The sequence below is a fragment of the Mixophyes fleayi genome, chromosome 5, assembly GCF_038048845.1.
Source record: "Mixophyes fleayi isolate aMixFle1 chromosome 5, aMixFle1.hap1, whole genome shotgun sequence".
Classification (NCBI taxonomy): domain Eukaryota; kingdom Metazoa; phylum Chordata; class Amphibia; order Anura; family Limnodynastidae; genus Mixophyes; species Mixophyes fleayi.
Genome location: NC_134406.1, coordinates 6,950,974 through 6,977,917, shown reverse-complemented (window position 1 = coordinate 6,977,917; position 26,944 = coordinate 6,950,974). Strand labels below are relative to the sequence as shown.

Here is a 26,944-nt window from a genome sequence, read left to right as displayed (position 1 = left end):
TAATTCTATAGAAATATGACTACATCAACAAGGATATCAGTCACTAAAATAAGCATCTGCTTTTGCTTTAATAAAAGATGAGCTGAATCAGATGCAGTTCACTCATATAGACAACGGACAGATGCTCCGCACACTACAACTCTCATCAGGAAGCAACTGGACATTGTCTACATATCACTAAAGGTCACGGCTGCTCCACAGACAGAAATGAACCCCTGCGCATGTTAGAGAATTTATACTGTAGGCTCCACCGGGACAGGGACTTGCGTGAATGATTAAACATCCTCTGTAAAGAGTTGCGCAATACCTTTTCCCTCCTTTATATTGTTTAAACCCTTCACCACTGAGGCCTTTCTCACCCCTGCGCTGAGCCCAATTTGGCATTTTTTGGAATAGTCACATTCCAACATCAATATCAGTAAATTGAGTATGCCACACACATTATACCTTGTATTGCTTTTATTTTCATACAATTAGGTTGCCTATACCTCCTGACATGGTCACGAAAATCTATTCGAAATGGTCAAAAAAGCAAATGTGTGGTTTTTTTTTCTTTCTAATCACCAGCAAGAAATACTTTGTGGATATTGCTTCCAAAATGGCAAAAATGGGGTTTTGTTTGTTTTTTGCTAGTTTGCACAGTCTTGAATGAAGCACATAAAATGTGTATGAGTAGGATGCTTAGTCCATTCTTAAAAATAGGCTACATATCGCATCAAATGAGGTTTATTGAAGCCAAGATGGGAGAGGTCAGGGCATTACAACACGCTTCTCATATTCCTGGGCTCCTCAAAGGTTTCCTTTGTGTAAGGTGGTTATCACATGAGGTCACTAAGCTATAAAGACTAAGGGGCCACATCATATGAAAGAGGGAACTCCTCAAGTTTCTAGGAGCCAGGATGGGGGGAGATTGGACACTTTTAGTGCCCTGACCCATCTCTTGGCTCTTCAAATATCTCTGTCGGGCAAGAAACTTTCACTTGACTGAACCCTTTATGTGCTCAGAATGAGTGGGACACTTCCTTAGCCCTTTTGAGATAAATGTGTAGGACAAGACTCACTCAACTTTAGTTCTGAAGCGGTTAAATTTACCTCACACTTAAATACATGTATCCACCGAGAGAAAGGGAAAGGACTAAATCAAACAAATGGGTCTGGAAGAATCTGCTCAAAATGTAACAAAATAAGGAAAAACAGTGGTCGCTCTTTTTACTTTATTTTAAAATGTGTAATATGTTACGTTATAATGACATATGAGAATTTACCGGTCCAGACTAATTTATACAATTTGTTTTATGTGTTTTGCATGCCAAGTGTTTCAATAACATATTTTTATCAGCAGGCAAATTCTTATGTTTAAACAGGCGTTCTGCCTCTATTTACCCCAAGTATCAGTGTCACAATTAGTGTTGTTAATCTCTTTGTTTATTTTAGATGCTTGTCAGATTTTTAACCTGTACATAGAAAGGGGACCAGGATTAGCAGCATCAACCGGGTCAGAAGATCCCAATTATTTATATATGGATACCACAAATGTGTTCCCCTGGTGATCCTCTATAGCTCAGGACAGCAATGTGGAATTAAGACAACTTTTTGTTTATCTAATGTAAATAGGTGCAACGTGTTGTGTCTCAGACATCTGACAAGTATGTGCCAGGATGAAAGGACAAAGGAATATTGACAGCGTCAGCACTTGGGAAATCTGAATGCTGCTCTATCTGCCAGATAGCAGCGTGCGTGGACAGCTTAACGCTGGGACTCGCCGAGATTGTGCCGCTTTCGGATATACTTAATAATTGCCATTTCTGGGTTTCATTATAAGTGACAGGAGAAAGGTCCATCAATCCAGAGCATGACATTATAAGCCCCCTACTTGTGTGCTGTAAGCAGGCTGCATTCACCTGTCTACTACACATTGTATGGCTGGTTAATAGACTTTAGGCTTAATATGAAATACTCTTGGAGGTAGATGCACCTCAGCGCAGTGTGTCCCAGGAACAGTCAGTGACACATCGCCTGGATATTCTGAATGGAATCTATTCTCATTTTCCTTCACTTCCCATAGAGGTAGAGAAGTGAGCGAACGTTTCTTACCGTAAATGGCAGAAACAAGCGCACACGGACGTCTAGGTGATGTTCAGTGGCACCTCGCGCTGAACCAGATCTCCCCCTTGCTGCTTTACCATACGCCACCCCTCCCCCCCTCACCATTATTCTTGCTTGTGATTTTCCCCAATATGCAAATATTACAAGTGCTACAACTGGGCTAAACTTCAAACGATTCCTGCAGATACTATCTGAATTGTGCACCTCTTGAAATCCTCATAGCCTATGTGATCCGCAGCTCTTTTGCCCATTTAGAGCTGACTTGTATCTATCGATCCCAACCATGTTTAATAGATTGTCTTATTTACAATTTACCTGTTAGAATTGAATGATATTTTGAAGAACATTGTTAACCTTTAGATGTTACACTTACATGTATGACAGGTAAACCAGCATTAAGAAAACACAAATCAGATTATTATGTGCCATATGTACAAACAAGAAACTAACTAAAGAAATAATAAAATACACACAAATATAATTAAGAGGCATATTAAACTAGGTTTCCGGTCCGCGGTAACGCACCGGAACTCAATCCACGGTACCGCAATAACGTGGATTTTCGTACACACCCCATAGGCTTGCATAGGAAAATCTGCGTTATTGCGGTACCGTATTACTGTCAATACTGCGCAGTTTTCACGGTAACGTGCATTACCGCGGACCGGAAACCTCATTGAATATGCCCCTAAGACTGGTATAACGTCAGCCCAGCTTCTGATATTTACCTGTAAATATTAGTTGACTTATAAAAGGAATCTTCAGGTTCGGTCTGAATATAGTACTAATACCTAATAAGATCTATATGTAGTTTTACAGGAAAGCATGGACCAAACGGACGTAGATTCATTGCTTTGAACACACAGTCAGTCTATGTATACAGGTGACTAAAATTCACCTAATCTCAATAAGCCAAAAAAAACCCAGAAGATTCTGCAGTGTAAATAGTTCTGAGCTGAATTCTGCATTTACATCAGTCTTGTAATTATTACCAGCACTCATGCAGCAATGTTAGCAGATTCAGTAGCTGTGGTGTAGGAGATAATTCAGGGTATGTACAAGTGTAAGGAGGTGAGCAGAATACAACGTATGGAGTAATCGTGTAACCTATATACAATACAAACATGTCAACAGCTCATCTTTCCTTCCTGAGTGTCATAGAAAGCTAAGAGACAACAACAACATGCAAGACCAGCATGGGGTCTGAATGGGCAATAAATGTGTGTTTTACCATTTTTGTCCTTATTTACAATGCTTATCAGAGAAACTATAAAAGTTTGGTAATGGAGGATAGGTGCTTTATCAGGAATAACACAGAAAATCCTCTCATTGAACCCAGACTTAGACATCTATTCTCTTTGTAATGTAGTGCTTGGTGCATGGTTTGTAAATAATGGTTGTCAGGGACCGTGATGATTAAGCGGTTGGGGAAGCACTAATGTCACACACATGTATCATGCCGAGATAACCTCTGTAGAGGGGTGATGACCCCAATTCAGCCGCACTTCTTAATTGCCACAATTCTGCCCGGGATGAAGATGGATACAGAGTCACAAAAGATAACCCGCCAGCCACATGGTGCTCACGGGGAAAAAAACAACAACCCTATAGAGTAAAGCCGTGTTTACTGCACAAGTTATTAGCCTGATCCTGACTTTCAGACACAGTTCCACAAGCTTTTCAGTATGTGCCCGACAGACTCGAGTGTTTTAAATTAATTTCAATGGTGCGGGATTAAACCAGATTTTTTTTTTTTTAATTCCTAGGTGACCGTTTGGAAGCCACAAGTGTGCCAGCAAAGATTAGATCCCAAAATCGAAGATGTGACACCAGCCTCAACCACTTTAAACCAGAATGATGAACCAGCCCCTAAGCCAGTGGTTCCCAAACTTTTGCAGTTCGCGGCACCCTTAGTGTCTCCAAATTTTTTCAAGGCACCCCTCCAAAATAAATTATTGAGCAGTCCTGTTTTAGAAGTAGTTGGGTCAAAAAATTATAATAAGTATTTAGGTCAGGACAGAAATACTTATTTAGTTGTATGCAAAAATGCCCCCTCTGCCACCAGACACACTGCCCACTCTGCCCCCAGACACTCTGCCCCCAGACACTCTGCCCCCTCTGCATCCAGACACTCTGCCCCCTCTGCATCCAGACACTCTGCCCCCTCTGCATCCAGACACTCTGCCCCCTCTGCATCCAGACACTCTGCCCCCTCTGCATCCAGACACACTGCCCCCTCTGCATCCAGACACTCTGCCCCCTCTGCATCCAGACACTCTGCCCCCTCTGCATCCAGACACTCTGCCCCCTCTGCATCCAGACACTCTGCCCCCTCTGCATCCAGACACTCTGCCCCCTCTGCATCCAGACACTCTGCCCCCTCTGCATCCAGACACACTGCCCCCTCTGCATCCAGACACTCTGCCCCCTCTGCATCCAGACACACTGCCCCCTCTGCATCCAGACACACTGCCCCCTCTGCATCCAGACACACTGCCCCCTCTGCATCCAGACACACTGCCCCCTCTGCATCCAGACACACTGCCCCCTCTGCATCCAGACACACTGCCCCCTCTGCATCCAGACACACTGCCCCCTCTGCATCCAGACACACTGCCCCCTCTGCATCCAGACACACTGCCCCCTCTGCATCCAGACACACTGCCCCCTCTGCATCCAGACACACTGCCCCCTCTGCATCCAGACACACTGCCCCCTCTGCATCCAGACACACTGCCCCCTCTGCATCCAGACACACTGCCCCCTCTGCATCCAGACACACTGCCCCCTCTGCATCCAGACACACTGCCCCCCTCTGCATCCAGACACACTGCCCCCCTCTGCATCCAGACACACTGCCCCCTCTGCATCCAGACACACTGCCCCCTCTGCATCCAGACACACTGCCCCCTCTGCATCCAGACACACTGCCCCCTCTGCACTGCCCTCTCTCACACTGCCCCCTGTCACCCCTCCACTGCACCTCTCGCGCTGTCCCCCCCTCCACTGCCCCTCTCGCGCTGTGTCCCTCTCCACTGCCCCTCTCGCGCTGTGTCCCCCTCCACTGCCCCTCTCGCGCTGTGTCCCCCTCCACTGCCCCTCTCGCGCTGTGTCACTCTCCTCTGCCCGGCTGCCCCTCTCCTGTGCCCCACTGTCCCTCTCCTGTGCCCCGCTGTCCCTCTCCTGTGCCCCGCTGTCCCTCTCCTGTGCCCCGCTGTCACGCTCCCTCTCACTCCTCTGCCCCGCGCCAGACATAAAAAAAAACAAAAAACACAAACTTACCAATCCGCCGGGCGCCGGGACCCAGCAGCCTCCTCTCTCCCGCAGCTGTCACTGAATATCGACGTCATTAACAAGCTGCTGCGGGAGAGAGGAGGCTGCTGGGTCCCGGCGCCCGGCGGATTGGTAAGTTTGTGTTCTTTGTTTTTGTTTTTTTTTATGTCTGGCTCGCGCCGCGGCACCCCTGGGAGCCGCGGCGCACAGTTTGGGAACCGCCGCCCTAAGCATTTATTTTGTAGTAAATGTTTGATATTGACCTTTTGTTGGAGGTTAAAATAGTTCTGGACTCAAAGGAAAATTGCTGCCATAGAGAATGTCTGCCACACATCACCTAAGCAGCCCACCTAATAATCTGGTTGGTCAATTCAACCAAATTAACCAACCGTTTTAGATTGCTTGACCCCCTCTTAAACAAAATATGATTGGACTGGAGATACAATGTGGAAAATTATTTGGATAAATTTCCCCCCATCCTCACGTGCAGTATCAGCAATAACCCCAAAAACAGTGGGGTAGTATGTGCAGCCAATTACATCTCTGTAATTAGGTAATGTACTGTGTAACGACCCAAGATGATCCGACTGCAAGAAAACTACCTGTAATGGTTTTATACAGATGCAAGGGAGCAAAACGTCACAGAATGCCTTTCGCTCACAGCATATACAGAACAAGAAACTTTGAGAGATGTCCGAGGGCTTCGAACAGCCCGATATAAACCAGTGAGGGGCCCTAGGGTTCAGCCTTTATCTGTCGCATGTAGGATAGACAAGTGCGACTTGTCTCTATGGTCAGTGAATAACCCCCCTACTATATAATAGAAATAACAAACTGTGTAAACAGATGCTCTGTACACAGCTTTAAACGGTTATGAAATTCAGCATTTGGTTACATTATGAGGAACCCTTACCTGAAACTAAGTGTCGCCCGTTTTATACTGGACAGTATGAAGCCATCCATAGCTCTCAGAAACTAAGTGTCGCCCGTTTTATACTGGACAGTATGAAGCCATCCATAGCTCTCAGAGCTCTATGGAACGGCTTCCCAGAATCCCACTGGTCAGGAATGGACAGGAGTCTAGTACCGCATATTTTATGTAAAGGTGATTTTGTAGCTTAAAAGAAACTGGGATGTCGTGTAACGAGCCAAGTTATTTTGGAAATAAATGAGCATTGCTTTTTATACAGCCTGTTAAATAAAGCGCATCATTGCAAGTAGAACATTATAAATCTTTTACGTTTGGCTTTTGGAGATAATGAATCTCGATGTACTTAGAGCTATAGCTCAATTATTTCACAACCTGAAATGTGCTGAAAATGCAAGATGTCTTTTTACTCAGCAAATACCAAAATATTAGTGTTTATCAATAAAGGAAAAAAAAAGTTTACAATTAGTTACAGTCTTCATCTGCATCAGGCAACAGAGAAGAGTTTTCATACTCATGTCTCAGACGGTGGACCATGTGTAAAAGGACCCCCAAACCTAAACTGCAAATCGCTTAACAAGACAAGTGTGGAACCTTTGTATCCATGGCCACGAGCCCTCCTCTCTGAACGCCTAATGAGGGGCACTGCGGAATGCTGCCAAGAACCTAAAAACCACCTAACTAGAGTCCACAAGCTGCCTACGGCCTGAAAAGTGTCCGAGACAAAGTTAAAATGAAATGTTGGACCTTCAGGTGACGGCAGAATAGGGTTGGAGAACTCAGCAACTGAATGATCACAATGTAGGTGTCATTTCTCCAGTTCTCCAGGGAACCTGTCCTTGCTCATATGATTCTGAAAGCTTTCAAACATGTATATTACATATATGTGCACTAAATCTGCTTGTGTGTTCGTAGCTCTTCAGAAAACATTTTAAGTAAGAACTACTGAAATCATTTTATGATCTACAAGATAACAAAGACAAAACAAGTCACGAGTCAGCCTCATATCCTGCAGGCTGTAGGAGAAATCATGACCAGCGCAGGTCACCAGAAGGCGGAGGACAGGATTGCACTAAAGTGCGTATGTTGTACCTCAATCTGCTTTACAGCTTCTTCTTTCTCACGGATTTGGTCAAGATCTTCCTCGGTGATCTCGGACAAATCCTGGCTGTCACTCTGGTTCTGCCACAGCTCATCACCACCATTAAAGATCTTCTCGTCATCCGCAATATCCGAGAAAGGGGTCCGAGGACTCTAGAGGAGGAGAACAAGAGAACAGGATTTAGTCTACGGCTACATGGCAGAATGCGTGTAATACACTGACATGTTATGTGCAGGTTCCATGTTGTCTAGATGAATATGGATGCATACATGACCTCAAACCACTTGCTACAATGCGATCAGCCAATTAGGTCATTGTATGACCAAAATGGCAAAATGTGGCAGAAGACCTGGAGACTTGGTAATAGACATACAATTGTCAGCACGGTGGCTCAGTGGTTAGCACTTCTGCCTCACAACACTGGGGTCATGAGTTCAATTCCCGACCATGGCCTTATCTGTGTGGAGTTTGTATGTTCTCCCCATGTTTGTGTGGGTTTCCCCCGATTTCCTCCCACACTCCAAAAACATACTAGTAGGTTAATTGGCTGCTATCAAATTTACCCTAGTCTGTCTCTTCTATGTGTATGTTAGGAAATTTAGACTGTAAGCTCCAATGGGGCAGGGACTGATGTGAGTGAGTGCTCTGTACAGCGCTGCAGAATTAGTGGCGCTATATAAATAAATGGTGATGATGATGATACAATAGACAATCAGTGTAACAAATATAATCATCACTTCGCTTCAACAGAAAGCAAAACAATGAAACATTAACCGTTTAGTGTGTTTCACAGAACTCATTTGGGCATAAAACAGATGCACAGGGAAAAGTTATTACAACCAAATGTCTGTTTTAATTTGTCACTGTGCACTAGTTTTAATAATGGTCCCCTATTATGTATCATTACAGCATCTTGAAGGAGACACCGTGGCTTTAGTGACCCACAAACTCTTAGGGTTTAGTCACTTTACATGCGGCTTGCACATATAGATATTTCTCTCTCTCTCCATCATGGAATTTGCACATAAGAGATTGGAAATGAAAAAGAAGCTGTAACTGGCAATGAAAAAACCATTGTACAATAGAGAACATTTAAGCTAATTAAACAATTAAATCAGCAGGGACCTTTTAGCAGTTAATCCGCACAATGCTGCTATCCTCCCCCCTTCCAAATTCTGCTTTAATTAATGAAAGCTTTGTATTTGGTTTAAATTGCCGGAGAGAAGTGCGGAAAATTGGATAAACAAAGAACCTAGACCAAACACACAGCACAGATGAGACCACAGGATAGGAGGAAGCTACACATTATCCTTCTTATCGGACGCAAGGAGGCGGCTTAACGAGATAGCCCCATCACTGCTGCACCTCAATTAATCCACAGTCGGTCACGTCTCGGGAGCACGTGTCAACAAGACGGACACCAGGGGGATTAGGAAGCAATGTGTTTACCAAGGGATGTGGATCGGAGGCCGATAACACAAAGCAACATGTCCTTGAAACCAGTGTCATATCTAAAAGTACAGTATATTTAATAATTAGAGAACCAAAACTTTAACAGAGACAGGGGTAGCTCGAAACAAAGCTCAGAATTAAAGAACCAATATTCGGAAGAAAAGAAAATGTCATACTCAAGAGGAAGTGAAATCCCCCGACATACATGTTAACGACCCAGGACCAGAGATCATTCATATAAGGCTGTGATTATGTGTTTTCCTCGGCACCAAGACTTTCCTCTGAGTCTATTGAAAGAAGGGACGTCTTCGGAGCTTAGAATCGCTAAGAATATACCAAGATAACTGTACAAGGCAACTTAAGGCTGACAAATAAATTGCACCAAGATAAAGACAGTTATAAATCTAAATCTGTATATGTATGAACAGTGATGGCCAACAGGTGGCCCTCCAAGGCTGAACCTGTGGCCCTCAGCTCCTTCCTGCTTGTCAGATTTGTATTGCTTGTAACACTTGTTAGAGGGCCTGACATGTGGTCCCTGAAGTGCATCAGGTTGCCTATCCCTGTGTTAGAATATGCCTTTTCACGCCAGGCAAGATTGTTCCCTCCCTTTTTTTTTTTAAAATGCCCTGTAACGTGCTGAGAAACACAAACTATGGATCAGATCTGTTAGGCAGCACAGTGGCTCAGTGGTTAGAACTTCTGCCTCGCAGCACTGGGTTCATGAGTTTGATTCCCGACCATGGCCTTATCTGTGAGGAGTTTGTATGTTCTCCCCGTGTTTGCGTAGGTTTCCTCCCACACTCCAAAAACATACTGGTAGGTTAATTGGTTGTCAACAACATTGACCCTAGACAGATAGTCTGTGTGTGTGTATCTTAGGGTATTTAGACTGTAAGCTCCAATGGGGCAGGGACTGATGTGAGTTCTAAGTACAGCGCTGCAAAATTAGTGGTGCTATATAAATAAATGGTGGTGATGATGATGATTAACCAGACTGATCAACTCCTATGCACTCACTGTACCTCCATTCTTCCTAAGTTACACAAGGTAAACACACACTTGCTTCATTTTATTTAGCAAAATATTCAATATCGAATCAGATGTTCCCAGCTGCCTCCATAAATGATTCATTTGTTGCTTGTCTTCATTTCAGAAAATAAAAAAGATGAATCCATGACAGCTACTAAAAATACCCTGTGTTGTGTAATTTACATGAAAAGTACTGAAGCTTGGCTGAATTTTGAATAATATTTGCTATATACGGAACATTTTCAGGACTTTCAGGGCTCGTACATAAGTGCTCAATGCGTCTTCTTAAAACAGGTTTATGACGCATGTTGTTGTTAGGCCTAACTGGCATGAACTGTACAAAATAACTTTGGCTTTTAGCGAAATAAATTTTAAAAGATTTGATAAAGATGGACATCTTAATGTAAAATGTGATTTTCATGAGTACGTTTATATTTACTAGTCTGTATAGGATTTCAGGCATGATTCTTAAAAACTTTAGCCAGAAAACCTGATTCCAGAGAATTCAAGATAATAGATCCCATATTAATATAAGAAAAACAAATTGAAGGAGTGGACACCAAAGACAGAAATTACTCTCCTACACTTCTAGAGGACGCTAAAAAAGTCTAAAAAATGGAATGAAGATTCAATGTGACAGCAAAAGACATTAAACCTTAAATTCAGACTGACATGTAATCATTTATCTCAGTTAGCCAGAGCTAATCACTCATCATCCAAAATACCGTTACAAACCTGTTCCCTTTCACTCCATAAAAATCATCTTTGGCTTTTGGTGGATTTTCTCCCAAGAGACACAGGAATTTAAGGACTGATTAGTCTCACTGAATTTAGTGGTGGGACAACAGAGATAAGCTAAAGAGGATGAAACCTATTTATCAGCCTAACGAGAGGGAAGTCTAGTTGGAACTGATGCAGTGCAAAAAGAAGTCATCCAATGCCAACATGCCTGTGTTATGGCAGGCAATAAGAGGGAACAGTCATACCATCCAACGGTTCTCCTTAAACACTTTACTCTCTTATGTTTTAAATCTAAATTTTGGAATACAAATGTTTCAACACGAGTGAAGAATTAGCAATTAAAGTCCTTATGGAGGCAAGTAGGACTGGATTTATGGTTCTTTCTGCTCTCACCGTAAACGCTAGAGAGTATTGCTGCCCATTCACTACAGTGGTCACATAACCCTATATTTATGTGGTGAACACAGTGCACTGGGCAATGGGCTTATTAAAGTAGTCTGTGCATAGAAACACTTAAACTGAAATATAGTACGGGGCAGCGCGATGGCTTAGTGGTTAGCACTTCTGCCTCACAGCACTGGGGTCATGAGTTCAATTCCCGACCATGGCATTATCTGTGTGGAGTTTGTATGCTATCCCTATGTTTGCGCGGGTTTCCTCCGGGTGCTCTGGTTTCCTCCTACTCTCCAAAACATACAAATTAACCCTAGTCTCTGTGTGTGTGTGTATATATGTTAGGGAATTTAGACTGTAAGCTCTAATGGGGGCAGGGACTAATGTGAGCGAGTTCTCTATACAGCACTGCGGAATCAGTGGCGCTATATAAATAAATGATGATGATAGTAATAAGTTGTTGTAGAGTTGGTGCACTATGACACCGACACATTTCTTTGAACATCTAGAGTCACTGACCGGTCAATAATCTGCTCTGTTTTTGTATTGGGTGGAGAGGGAGCAAAATAGGAAGCAGAGCAAGATTTATTTTTTTACATCTAAGCATGCGCACAAACCATGCAAATTTGAGTCCAACTTAACATGAGCGCACCTGAATCTCTCCTTTACCGCTAGTCCCCTCTTCCACAATGAGTCACATACAGACAAGCAGCTGATCCCCAGACCGGCCACAACATGAGAAGATAGGAGCCGCTGGTCAGAACGGTACTGTATGGTACAAACATAAAGCCCAAATCGCACAATATATTCTTTTCACCTGTCCTCTAACACAGCTAACCTTGTGGACATGACATATTTACAACAGTGTCTCCCCAGTGCTGGGACCCAAAGCAATCAGACAGAAAGGGCTGCTTCAGCCAAGGAGAGGAGAAGCCAGGGACTACTAAATCTTTTGGGAAGGTGAGATTGCGTTTTATTGTGCACTCACACACAATATGTTAGGCGAGGCTGCTGATCTGAGCGCTGGCGTTTTAACGGGCACTTTATCATTTAGCAGAGAGCTATATAGATGTAATTACATTCCACTAGCGCAGCGCTGTTAACTCCGGAGGAGAGGTGTAGGCCGGCTTTTCGGAACAGACTGCTGATCCATGAGTGACAGACCTTACATTCAATGCTCCGGACCCGTGTCTACTGGAGGGAGAATTCTGTTCTGACTCCACAACTTCAGGGCTCTCTTTGTATCTAGTGCTCGGGTGTAATATAATTTCTAGTAATGTAGAATAAATAAGAACATTAAAAAGTGCAACGATTAAAGATATCCTCAGAAAGTGCGCACAGAGTAGATGTACAACATTCTCTAACAGAATACAAAGCTGCAAAATGTTTCTGTACTACCGCAGGAGTCTAACGATATATGTACATACATACATACATACATTCAGAAATACATACACAATATTGTATTAACCTCAGAATCCATTTATTTTAGTGTTTTCCCCACATTCCATCAGTTTGTACTGAGAAGAGATCAAGGACTAAGTACCTTGAGAAGCTCCGACATGACTGCATTTCCGGCTTTGTTATCTCTATGCCGCAGGTTATTGCCATCCGTCAGAACGATTCAGCGGCCACATGCACTACACATGTATAGTTATTCACAGAGTTCTACAACGGTCATTGATAAACTGCTGACAGATACTAATAATACCACCTGTCTGTTCCATGAAGAGCTAAAACAGGAAGCATGGCTTTAATGCACCTCTCACCTTTGATGAAGCCATAATCAAAAGGTGAAATGTGTCAAGTTATGCAGGGATGCATAGTGTTACAAAATAACTTCAATCTGCACACTAGAAGGGAGCTGCTTGACACCAGATTTCCTGCAGCCTAACTATACACTGTAGGATTCTGCCTCTTTGTGAAAAATTCGCTAATTGCACCTCTAGATAACCTTTTACTCCAGACAAAAAGTCTAAGGGGTATATTTACTAAGCTGCGGGTTTCAAAAAGTGGGGATGTTGCCTATAGCAACCAATCAGATTCTAGCTTTCATTTATTTAGTACTTTCTACAACATCCCCACTTTTTCAAACACGCAGCTTAGTAAATCGAGCCCTAAGGGTCTTCACTATATGGAACCCTTCGGCACATCCCTTCGGACAGGAACATCGGTGTGGGGTTTGCAGGACACTGTATGCTTCTTTCTGGAGCTGAATCACATTGGGCAGTTAGATCTAAAGGTTTATTATGGATTGGTTTTCATTAAGATTAATCTATAGGTGGAAAATCTACATTAATGATTTTGGGCACCAACATGAAAACCGAGAATTGGAAAGTGTTTATATGACGGAGTACTGAGATAAGACCTTATTGTTATCAGCACCAAATAGAGATCTGTGTTATATCAATCTGAAAAGATCTCAGCACTTTTTGTTTGTCCTGGTTTAATGTGAAAAAAGACAATAACCCGTCTAATGTTAAATTAAATTTTAAGATAATTTATTTCAATATCTATGCAAACATATTCTGAATCTGTATTGATTGTTTGATATTGTTATGAGAGAGAGTTAAATGTTAACTTTGTGTCATGGCGCCATCATTAGTTTTATTTTAGTTTATTGGATCCACACTGTAAGGTAAATGCAGAAATCCCTATAAAAACATGTCTTTATACTAGTATTTGATGCTATTTTATTTTTTCCAATGTCCATTATTTTAAGACCATTCCCTCAATTAGCGGTATTTCTTTTCAAGTGTACTGCAGAGGGCCGCTCGCTAATCCTTCAGCACCATCGACACAAATACACCTTTTCCATGTACCGGACATATGTAGTTAGCAAAACAGTTTGGGCTGAACATGAACCGTCCACTTGTCAGTACATGAACGTCTACATACCTTAGAGGCGGCTGTTATGTGAGCTGGAGCCAAAACTCTGTCTACCTCCTCAATAGAGGCCAGTAGCAGATTATTGGTCAGTGCCAGTAACACTGAATAGGTTAAACGTACACAATATATCTAGCACACCACATGGCTGTATCTGCGGGTTATAGGCTACAAATGCTCCTCCGAGCTACCATACACATTATTTCACAGAACGGGTGTTATATAAGGTGCTGCGCTCAGACTGTGTATTTGGAATTAGGTTTTATTTTTGTCCAGGTAATTTTGCCCTATCCCACATCCTAGACTACTACAGGTAATGCAGAGATATAACCCGGGAGTCAGGCTTCATAAAACTTGCAAAGATAGTTTGTGAGATGTGAGGACTGTTCAGATCTCCTAAATAAAGGATGTTCCTTGTCAGCGGACTCACAACGTATCTTCATGCAGAGTACTTGGCATTCTGCTTCTATTCCTGTCCTCTCACACAAATTGCTCCGCTACAAATGTAAAACAGTGTCAGCTTTTATTTATCAATCCAACAACAAGTTTTGGAGAGAAAGGAAGAAAACTTTCTTATATACACTGTAAAGTCCTCTTAATAGAACAGGATTTATATACTGCCATTTATGCAAATATATGAAACTAATACCCAGCGTCACACTAGCAAGGTGGATGGCTGCATATTACACATGGTGCAGTCACACCCCACCCCCTCCCAACATGACCTGACCACTGGGCATGATCATAATACAATTCTATTACACTCTATACAGACATTTTATACACTGTGTCACAATTCACCTGGCCTGAAAATTACCCACATATAGTGATCTTGTAGTTGTGTGTCATGAGGCATTCTGAAGTGGTTTTGAAGTGCAGCAACATGTAAAGAATTTAAAAGGTTTAATGTTCCCGATATAAATATCTAAATAAGCGATTCTTACTTTGTTGTTAGATCTACCAAAGGTCATTAATATAAATTGTGTGCAGTGCGCAGACTGAGAGATCAGTTGCAGCCTATGGTTAGAGATTTCCAGGTTTATGTAAATTAGCTCTCTATGCATTACATCATATAATAAGATGCGACACAAGATTTTATGGCAATGACGTCACTACACCTTCCACACTTTATGTGCCGCTCTGGTCCTCCAGTCCTACATTGATTTTTTTAACCATGTGATTGGCACTTTACATTGTTTTCTGCTGGTAGAAGGTCTATGGACAGAGTTTTCTGCCACATCACGTTCTGACTCTACTTTGATGTTTTACACAACAGCGAGAAATTTGTTTTTCACTACCTTAAATAAGCCACTGGGGCCAAAACAAGCAACTGCAGTGGTCCCTGCACATATTAATAAATCAAATGTGTGCACATATTAAGGTGAAGAGAAAATATACTGATTCACATACTAGCATATTCCAGTCATCGGCTGAACGCTTTCTCCAGAACCCTGATCAGATTGTGTCTGCTGAACGTTTGGGACCCACAAATGCTACAATATGTCTTTAAAGCTGTTATATCGATCATTTCCATTTACATATATGCATAGCTTAAGTGGCCGTGTATAATCTGTATGCATGTAGATTAGCGTTTTAGTGCTACCCTCTGGTTATGTTCATAGTAACTACTGATCCATGTGTCATTTCACCATTAATAATTAAAAGTTAATTAAACCAATTTATACTGTATTTGACACTATTTGTATGATTGCACAGGGACACAGGAGTGCACCCTGCACATAAGTGGAGAGATTAGATGGAAGTTCCTACTATGCACCAGGGGGAAGAGCAATAAAAGACGCTTTGCATCTAATCTTTACAAGACTCTGGGATATTTGTGGCATGACTGCACAGCCACGGAGTGGAGTCACTTGTGATTCATAGCCTCTTGCAGAAATCCATCTTTAGTCTGTCAGTCAACAATTCATATCCCTCATTACAAATCAGGCTGCCCTAACCTCCTGCTTAGGGAACAAGTAATGAATGGAAGGTGAATACGGACAGGATTGTCTCAGGCATCAGTAGATTCAGAGCCCAACCCCAGAGTGACAGGAGTCCCCACTGACCTCTTCCTTCACATTAAAGGGCATAAAGTGCTCATTTATAATTCATTTCCTTTACAGGTTTATTATTAGTCATGCCTCCCTGTGTTATAGAACACCTTATAACCCATATGACGGGGTGTTTTTAGCGCCGGGTGTAGGATTTATTCCAAGCCATGCGACACTGAAAAGGGAAAAACTAATGTATGTTTTGCAGATTTTATTTTCGCTCTGAATTATAAGTATATTTGATAAAAAGTTAGTTCTTGGTAAAGACATGCAATGAGTTCACCATTTTAATGATATCTGAGGCTGGTATTGTGATGGGCTTTGTATGGTAAATCTTACTGGTTTCCAGATAAATTATAATCTTTCTGTAAAATTACTTTTACGCCTAAACGTTACTGAATATTTGTAGTAAAATAGGCCGTACTTCTAAAGATTTTCATATTTTGTTGGATGTAATCTAGGATGTACCTTAAAGACAAGTCTACTTTCTATAACGGGATTTGATAACGGCACGAATATCTGCTGCTGCCCTGGGGGGGGGAAGGGGGGTCTCATAACACTGAAGACCATCCATCCTTCTCACCTGGACGGAGCGTAAGACATGCGAAGTGAGAGGTATTCCCTGGCTGTAATTACAGGCATGATCATGTCATTTCTCAGGGGGTCTCACTCTGTAAAATAATGATTTTAGATTCCTGGTAGTACGTGGTCCAGCTCTGACCTCCCTCAGGACTCTGCTCGAGAGGACGATGATTAACTGCAGCTTTCACTCAAGTCATCTCGGTGTCCATTCATATCAAACGTGTTGTAGGCACAGTGTTAGAAACTGAAACACACATTACAGGTGTACTGTTGAGAAATGTTTACCAGTACAATGACAAAAAGGGCAAGAGTAACTGGAAGGCACTTATTGCTTTTGTTCCCCAGTTACTCGCTTTCCGAGAATGTAATCACGTTGGTGTAAGTGCCTCTGCCCTTCGTGTTTTCCCAATAGTGCACTGAATCACCGATGAGGCACGGCCGTAGCGCTCGTGTTGCATTCTGATATGGAGGAACCATGCCGGGACCTGACATTTTATCCAACCCTGCCGAAGAATCAGAACCTGTCCTGCGTCTTATTGTCTAGGTTAGCAATGCTGCCTCATAGAGCTGGGGTCATGGGTTCGAATCCGACCAGGGCCCTATCAGTGTGAAGTTTGTATGCTCTCCCCTTGTTTGTGTGGGTTTCCTCCGGGTGCTCCGTTTTCCTCCAACACTCCAAAAACATACTTGACCCTAGTGTCTCTGTAACCTCTGACCGTATGCTGGCTCTGTCTAATGGTAAATCCAGCCCAGATGAGCCAAGACCCTCACTACTGGGACAGAGAATAGTATATGTTGACGCATCACTAAACAAGGGTATAAACTCTCACGCCGTAGGGGTGATAGATTTAGAACTATACATGGGACTTTTTTCTTCTTTTCAGCTCATTTTGAAAATACATTTTGGAACATCTTGTCAGCATCTATTCCAAACTAAAGCATCAGGTGATAGAGGCAGTATCCAAAGGTCTCCTAAACACAAGAATCAAACATACAAATTTAACATTTGTTGGTAAAGAGGGTGTGATTTAAAATGGCAAACTGAACAAAAATTTAGGGAGATAGGTAAAAATTGCCAGATGAAGGTGTAATGTTTCTATTACTGTTGATAACAAGACCATAAATCCCACCCCGCAAGCTCGCAGCCTAGGTGTAATCCTTGACTCACAACTATCATTTGTTCCCCACATCGACTCTATATCTAAATCACGTTACATACATCTATGGAACATTTCCAAAACACGCACATATCTGACACAAGACGCTGCAAAAACATTAATTCATGCACTCATCATCTCCCGCATCGACTATTGCAATTCCCTCCTTACTGGTCCTCCCAATCTATTTTGCACGCAGCGGCTAGATTGATTTTCCTTGCAAATCTTTCTTCCTCTGCGGAGCCACTCTGTCAGTCTCTACATTGGCTGCCTGTATTTCAACGGATCCAATATAAAATTCTTCTACAAACACATAAGGCCGTCAACAAAATTGCACCGACATACATCTCCTCACTTGTCTCAAAATATCTCCCTACTCGACACCTCCGTTCTGCACAAGATCTGCGTCTCTCTTCCACTCTCATCACATCCTCCCATTCCTGGTTATAGGACTTTTTTCGGCTGCACCCACTTTGTGGAATTCCCTCCCTCGCACAGTAAGACTTTCCTCTAGTCTTCAAGCGTTCTCTGTAAACCAACCTCTTTAGACAAGCTTATTATATTCCTCAACCATCATCTTAATCTCCCTAAATTACCGTATTACCATCCTCTATACAGCTAACGCAAGACAACAACCCTCTGACCAACATTGCCACACACACAGCCCGCTCAGTACTTTTACCTTTGCATTCTAGCATCTGTGCAATATGATGGAGCACGTGCCCTTGTGTATCAAACCATTGTCCCATAGATTTTAAGCTTGCGAGCAGGGCCCTCTTACCTCTCTGTCTGTATATATTACCCAGTATTTTATTAATGTCTGTTCTCAATTGTAAAGCGCTACGTAATTTGGCGCTATATAAATGATGATGATGATGATATGAACATTAAAAGAAAACCCATAAAAAAAAAACGAGGTGAAAAGTTTTTATAAATGTCACACTAGGACATGAGGCACCAGATTTAGGAAAATGTGTGCTTTTTTTTTGTTACTTGAATCTCCAACTTACCTATCATCATTAGTATTCCTACTAATGTTATGTCGTCATTTTCCATTGTGCAGCCATATAAATCCTTGACGCATAACGTAGCTACCAACCCGTATACCCAGGTGTAAGCCTATGCAGATAATAATGATTCTATCAGACTGGCAACCAATCAGATAATTACTGAGCGTGATGGTAGAAGCTGTTGGGATTTAGTTGGCTGCAAATGATCCCAAACTGGACAATGATCTCGTTGCTCCGGCTCAGATGTAGGAACTTTCCTTGTCGGGACAACTTTACAAAAAAGTTTGGAGCTTAAAAAATGAAAGAACAGTTGGAGAAAGACACTAGGTACTGCTACGCATACATACTGGCGTTTCTTCTGCAAGTACAGACAACAGCATAGGGATTCAAAGAAAATAAGGTCCTTGTTTTACGGTGGCTTCTCTTTTATACACGTATTTATGTAGCACTTAGCTTTCTTTTGCTTTTATTATATTTGTTTATAATGCAGGACAAAGAACAGGCATGTACATATACAGAAAGTGGTTCACAGAAGAGAAAAGCCTATGCGGACAAGCGATGGTGTAAGACTGTCTTTAATAAAGTGCGTTTCTACATTCATCATTGTTGGCTACAAATATCTGGAGGAGACGTGAGGTCTGGGATGTAACTAAGGTCACTTTAGGTTGGTCAGTGCACTCACAGACACATAAAATGCCTGTATCATGCAAGAGTCAGCATGTAAGACTGTCCGGAGAGATGTCAGCATATTAAAAATGGATCAGGCTCAACTAATAGGAGGAAGCTCAGAGGAAATTATATTTATTGAATTACTTACTGCATTAGATTACAAACATGTTACAGTCTAGGGCCCTAAGAGTGAGTCTAGAAAGTGTTACGATATTATAAATTGTTACCCAGGAGGAACAAACTGAATGAAGCAACCTGTAATATACAGCAATAAGTAAAATATTACTAATATGTTGCTATAACGAGTTGTAGTTATTACAAATGCAGACACTGAAGTTGTTGGTCAGGGAACAGTCGGCAAAATGTGGAATGAAATAGACCCAACTCCAGGGGGTAAATGTATCAAGATGCAAGTTTATGGCCGGTTTGAAAAAGTGGAGATGTTGCCTATAGCAACCAATCAGATTCTAGCTGTCATTTTGTAGAATGCCTAAATAAATGATAACTAGAAAGTGATTGGTTGCTATGGGCAACATCTCCAGTATTCAAACCCACCAGAACTTCGCAGCTTGATAAACATACCCCCCGAAGTTGGAATAAGGAGTAAATTTGACTAGAAGGTGCAATATAGCGTTAAAGACAGTGAATTCAAAATATACAGATTTAGAGATGGGAACAGGGTGCTCTCCCCTTACATCATGTCTCTAACTAAAAAAAAAAAACCATTATCTTGCAATCATAACGGAAGTTTTTGTAGACAAGGACAGCCAAAGAAACTTCTCTCTAAGAGTTTAGAGGGATATCATCCTGCAGGAATTGCACGTACAGACATACAAATGACAAATTATTGTTATGATTTCGCTTAATATCCATTCAGACTGGTTAGAATCTTGGAGGTGACAATCCTAAGAAAGGAGTAATTTTAAAGCTGGTGAATGTTATGTTGCAATAAACTAAAACCGCTGCTGAAATCACATTCCTGTACATTACATGTGGCACTTTAAACTCCCATGTGACTCCACTTAGAATGCCAACCAATAACAGGGAGTGAAGAATGATTATAACAACTAATATAAACCTCACAAGTAAGATGCAAGGGGGTGGACAATGCTTTCAATGCAATTTATCGCTAAAAATGCCTACATAAACAGGCAAAAATATAAAAACTGCTACACGGGGTCCATGTTTCAGTGTCCAACCCTCAAACTGCATGACCACCTAATGACAGAGGGTCATGCAGTTGCCTCATGAAATCAGAGGTGGACGATATTGGGATTTGGATGTACTGTGAGGAATGGATGGGTGTTTGTACTCCTTGGGAAGAACTGAAAATCAGAAGGAGACTTTGCAGTGATTGTTGTTAGTGAAACTATCCGGCATATCCAACAGTGCTCATTATTAAGGACTGGGAAACACTCAGATCATTTTGAGGATAAATGTTAATCCAAATTTTATTCTGCATACAATCTACTAAACGACTTAATTCCACAAATACAAAAAAATATATGCACCTGTTAAAGTATCTATCAAAACATGTGGCTTATGTAACTACCAACTGAAAGGGGCATGAGGTCAGTGACGTCTCCTATTCCTAAACACTTGTTTTATTTAGATTTTCCAAAAATGACATTTTCATTGAGTCGCCAAAATTCACGAAGCAGAGGGAAACAAACATAGGACATGACATTGTACACATCATCCTATTATTTCGCTCAAAAGGAAATCCGTATGTTTCCCTCACATTACCCACAATCCCTGCTAATATCTCTCAAGGACAGGGAGCCCAGGCAGAACGCTTCCCTTAATCAGATTACCAACACGGCCATCACGCCGGATTCCATGTCATCTCCTTTTGTCTCGATAAGATAGCTACATAGGCTGGAAATGATTAAATAGATCATAAAAGTCATTTCGTCTCCACAAGGTGACACATTGGATAAAGCTCACTGTCCATTCTTTTCCTAAAATGTGTTTATCAGGGCTGGGGCAGCGTGCGGATTGACAGAGGGCCGCGGGAAATAAGAGGGTATGACTCCTTAAATCCTCCTTTGTATGGACTGATCACATTTATCACAGCTGAATGAAGATTTCTTCCACATACATCATGTACATAGGTTTTAAAGTCAGCCCATCATCTACACAAGGAAGGAAGCCTATGAACGGCCTAGTGACATCCCTGAGGAATTAGACATTTTGCTCGGTCAGTATTATAGGTTGCGCGCTGGTTAGCATTGGGGTTCGAATCCAACAGGTTTCGTCCCACAGACCAAACACATAAAAGAAGGTTAACAGACAGAGAGTTGTAGGTGTGCAGTGATTTGAATTGTAAGCTCTTATGGGGCTGGGACTAATATGAATGACTACAAATCCTATGTACAGTCGTGTAAATAGATAAATAGACTGTAGATAAAGATATTCTGCAAAGTGACAATGTCATTTTCCTTACATTGCAGAAAGTATAATACTTACTGTAATTTACGAAGATTTTCAAAGTGTTTTCTTCTAGAATCTAAAAACAGTTTGTGGAGATCTAACTTTAAATATATGTTACAGATGAGTCATTAATTAATGTCACCTTGCAGTAGAAAGTATCAGCTCCTGTCCTTATTATTACTGACCTTGTAGATGTTCTGGAGTGACTGGTCTCAATATTAGTTGATTGGGCAACACCCTTACTAACGTGATCTAGATACGGTCCTCGGTATTAACCATATTTGCTGGCGACACTAAGCTATTTAGGGTTAACAACACAAGGCAGGGTAGTAACTTCATACAGAAGGACTGAGACAAAGTAGCAAGCTAGCAAACACACTAAATGGTGTAGAATTTGGTAACACTGGGTGCCAGCGCACAGAGCCAGACAGTGGCTGCGAAAGCAAATAACATCTTGAGGGCTCAGAGGCCGGTCACCTCATTAATAAAGGGTAACACTAAAAAGAAGTTAAAAAAAACCAACTAGGTTTGTGTTTACTCTGGGGAGTTAAAATATGTAGCAATAAATGTGTGGCTAATGCAAAGAATTGACTTCAAAACATTTTGTACCAAGGAAAATAGAGGAGAAAGTGTCATAAGTTGAGTGGGAGAAAGGAGGTTTTTTCCTTGAGCATAGGAAGGGATTCTTTACTGTAAGAGTGGTAAAGCTACTGAAGTCTTTACTACATGAGATGATGGCAAATTCACAAACACAATTTAAAAAGTAAACTGATGACTTTCCAAAACAAAATAACTGTGGCTATAATTAGTAAAGGACACGGTGGGGGGTGATTGATCCAGAGAATTTATCCAATTTATCCTATTGTTAAAGTAGCCAAAAACAGGTCTACTGAGATTTTTTGGAAGTGATGAACATTTCCCTCCAAACCTTAAAGGTGTATTTGTCCTCTCAGTGCGTTATGTCCTTGATAACCTAGTAATAAAAAGTTTTTTGATTTTAGAAATGAATTCAAGGATTCTAAACGATAAACTTGTATTAAAGTGAATTTGGTTTAGTATTCCTTTGTAATATACAGAATAGCAGCGGGTGACAGAGGCTCCGTCCTCTTTGCTCCTTGCTCTGTACTATACAAGTCACAATGTGCATTAGAAGGAGACGCAGAGTCATGCAAAACTCAGCACGTTTATTCATGTTCTTCCTTTGCACTTAGACAAGTTCAGAGCATCTATCAAGTGGGCAAAAGCCCTATACGGGCTGGTAAACATTATACGGAACATGGACTGAACTGGACGACACAAGTAAATGTATAAAATAAACAAGAAGAGAGACTGAAATCATGAACAGGTTGGGAGTGTCTGAAGCCACTAATTAGAGACCAGTACGGAATAACCCTCTCTCTGGATCACTGATGCTGGGGATTGAATTTGACATTTTAAAACATTGTCAAGCACCACTTTGCTGGTCACGTGAGACATGTAGCAATGTCAAGAGGATTACTGAACTCTGTCACATATACGCACACGTTTATATAACCGTAGCAATAGTTGCTTCCAAAAATAGGGACATCTCTAGGACCAAACTCTTCAGCTGGGTTTCTTGCAGGAAGTTGGAGACCGTAGACAGCTACAGGTGTGCTGGTCACATGGCAGCGTTTCAGTCAATGCCTTTACGGATTCAGAAGTCAAAACATACCCAGAAATTAAAAGCTCTGAAAAGGGCAGATTATAACTTCCCCTACTATCGGTAAGGCTGGCTCCATAACATTATAACATGGACTCTGTAGTTATTACAAGGCATACACCAAACATTAACGCCAGTAGGCACGGTGACGACACAAGGCGGAAGCCAGGGTTAGGAAATAGGGACCACGCTGGACATATTACGTGTCTGTGAATGGCGCAGACAGGTGTGAGGGGTGACACATCTAAGTCTATAAAGATAACAGACACCACTTACTTGTTTTAGATTTTTCTGGCCACCGCTGAGCAGCGATTTGGACTTGTCTGCTAATTTCTGCGGGAGAAAAGGAAAGAAAGAAAAGGACGTTATGTATATTCTCCATTGATTTTTCATTACACGATAGGACTGAAAAACGTCTGGAGGGAACGTGGCCTCCGAATACGCCACATTATTCAAATTTCGGCAAGCAAGGGATTTTAAAATGTTTAAAAAGTTTGAATATATTTATTTTTATCAATGCTCTCCACTCAAATATATCTCATGCGCTAGAGGGCATTTCTGTCCTGGTAAACACAAATGCAGATTAAGGATGAAAAACCAACACTATTTCTATGTAAATTGATATTTTAAACATTTTTAAACACACTGCAATGAGATTTTTATTAACTATTTAAGTTTTATTGAACTCAAAAGGTGGAAAGGTAAGAAGTAAAAATACAATTATTAAAGGCACACTATCTGAAAAAGGAATACATTTTCCTCGTACAGATAATAGATTCTACATTATACAGCTGAGGCTCATATCTAGATATCTACATGGATTAGATAGGTTTAGATAGACAATCTAGTGATCATATTTGCTCAGACATTTATGTACGGCCAGATATGACAAAGGACGGAGCGGCCGCAGATGGACAGCCCAGCGTATGACCAGCTTTGGTCTCAGCGACTTGTAACTACTCTGCACACCAGAGATAGCCGCATTATCACTAATTAGTGCAGACAGTTGCGAAGGGCAAGATTAACACCAGCTGATGTGCAAGGCTCTTATAGAGGCACCGTGGATCTACATACACAGCAAAAGTCACTATAAAATAATGTAAAAAAAAAAATCAAACAGATTTTAATTTGTGTACCAATTGTTACATGAAATTTAACAGCATAGACATTCCTAAGCTTGGAGACAGATTTACATGGACCTGTCAATAGGTTCCCCAAACTTGGTTCCAACATTTATAATTTCATTCACTGAATAAATATTGTACAAATACTCAGCTAACATAAATATGTCACCATTCTATATGTACATTCATTACAACAGAACTTGCTATCCCCTGGCTCTCCAGCCGTTGTGTAACCACAAGTGCCAGCATGGCCGGACATCTCTCAGACATGAGTTTCCCAATCGTGAAGTGCAGGTAGTGAATAATATATCTTGATAAGTTCTTTTGTTTTATTGCGGTAATAGTAGACATGAAATACTAGTACAGTATATTATACAATATGAATTTATATCACATGCAATTGTTCCAGGAAATTTGTTCTCTAAGAATGACGCGGCAATCTGGAACTTGTAGTCCAATGGTGAATGAGCCACTGATTTGTGGCCCAGGTACAGAGAAGCGCAGGGAATGTATTAGGTTGTCTAGTTGCAGTAACTAAGAAGGAAGAGGAGAGGCATCCCGCAGAGGAGCAGGAGAAACTGATTAAACAAACTGTAAGGACAACTACTAAATGATCTGTGTCATTCTCCACGTGTAACGTGGAATTATTGTATGATGAAATGTATGTAACGTTTGAGAAGACCGCTGATCAGGCTTATGGCTACATGTATTTGTACCACGCATGTATGATAATCTTCTAAAGCACATACATGTGTATGACTGAAATATCTTTATCCTCCACGCTCTAATGACATAAAACGTTCAACGGAAGTGTTGAAAAACACACACTTAGCCCATCGGATTTATATGTGAAGTCAGGAATTCCGCTCTCGTTTACGTCAGTATGAAATGTACAAGTAATAAATACAAAACCATCAACTCCTATCTAAAAGGATTTATTCTCCCACTCAGATGCCTGTAGAACACACGTGTTACCTTTTGCACAGCTCCGTAGCGCTGGATAGCGTCTGATAACTGGCTCTTTATTCGGTCTAGCTGCAGACGATCTTGCTGCAATATCAGGAAAGAAATTGTTAACATATTAACAGTCAAAAAAACACTGGTTCTCATGTCTATTATTTTCTTTTTATAAACAGATAACTAATCCGAGGAATTACTTCTCACCCTCATAACACGCTTCATATATTCCGGCAATAGCCGGGCCTTATCCATTTAATGTACTAGTAAAGATAAATATATTTTCAGAGCTGCCATTATTTATGGGGAATAAGCGGCTTTTATGATTCCATCCTAATACCTCCGTGTGTTTTGCTTCCACTGACTTATGTGGTATGTGCATTACGTGCATGGGGTGTAAATCTCCAGGACATGATTACACATGCTGCAAGGTTTTCGGGTCTCATCATATCAATGCTCTTCTGCCCTGCCGAAGCCCCCACCGATGCCCCCGCTCGCCTCACACCCCGCAGACGCCCCGGTGCGGGGGCTTTGGATTCAATTCCAGCGGAGGGTGCTATTTGCAAGTAGTGTGTCCAGTTTCCATTGATGGAATAACTGGCCATGGTGTTTGCATTTCTGTCTGTGGTGCAGAAATCAGATTGTAAGCTCCACTGCGGCAGGGACTGATGTGTCTGAATAAAATGCTGTGATTGTAAAGCATGGAACTATATAAAAAACGGACAACATTCAAATGTGCCACTTGTGGAAACCAATGCAAAGGCCTTTATAAAGAACCAGCACACCCCAATCTGTTATGTTTTTACTCCGGATACATTATCTGGGAAAATAAGCATTAGAAGCTCCCAGGGTCGAGCTGTTCAACACTTCGTCCCTGTCCGTCTGTAACACACAGGAGACATTGCATCACCTCCCACGGACGGAATGGAGGATACACTGGGTTCTCTCTATACTGCAGGAAAAACAAGACACACTCACCCGAGTTGACCCTCTCACAATCTCCGACAGCTGCCGAATAGATTTGGTACTAGAAGTTATGGTGTCATTGGTCTCCTGCTGGGTGAAATGCCTGAAAATACAGAAAAGATTTTAAACAAATCAGCTCATTCTCCATAGCTCTTATCACATATATCCCAAGAGATAATATAACCTATACACATTATATCCCATAAAGGTTTTCTATATACAGAAGCAGGCTGATAACAATCAGTTACTGACGTAAACATTACCAGCTCACAGCATAAATCCTATTGTCTGAGATAAAACAGATAACAGCAGATCTTACTGAAATGCTACAATCAAGTGGGAAAAAATATGATTGCACTACAGTCACACCGTCTGCTGCATCCGTTATAAAGTATATATTT

At 41.5% G+C, this 26,944-nt stretch overlaps 1 protein-coding gene across 4 annotated transcripts in view; it reads right to left on the bottom strand.

The window, feature by feature from the left end:
- Positions 1–26,944, bottom strand: part of TSNARE1 (t-SNARE domain containing 1) — a 235,091-nt gene that overhangs the window by 97,865 nt on the left and 110,282 nt on the right. For all 4 annotated transcript variants that reach the window (XM_075211650.1, XM_075211652.1, XM_075211653.1 and 1 more), the window contains 4 exons: positions 26,556–26,646; positions 25,596–25,670; positions 23,773–23,829; positions 7,400–7,561 (listed from right to left, as the gene is read on the bottom strand). In XM_075211650.1, the coding sequence (XP_075067751.1) occupies positions 7,400–7,561; positions 23,773–23,829; positions 25,596–25,670; positions 26,556–26,646 (385 nt within the window). The remainder of the gene's footprint in view (positions 1–7,399; positions 7,562–23,772; positions 23,830–25,595; positions 25,671–26,555; positions 26,647–26,944) is intronic.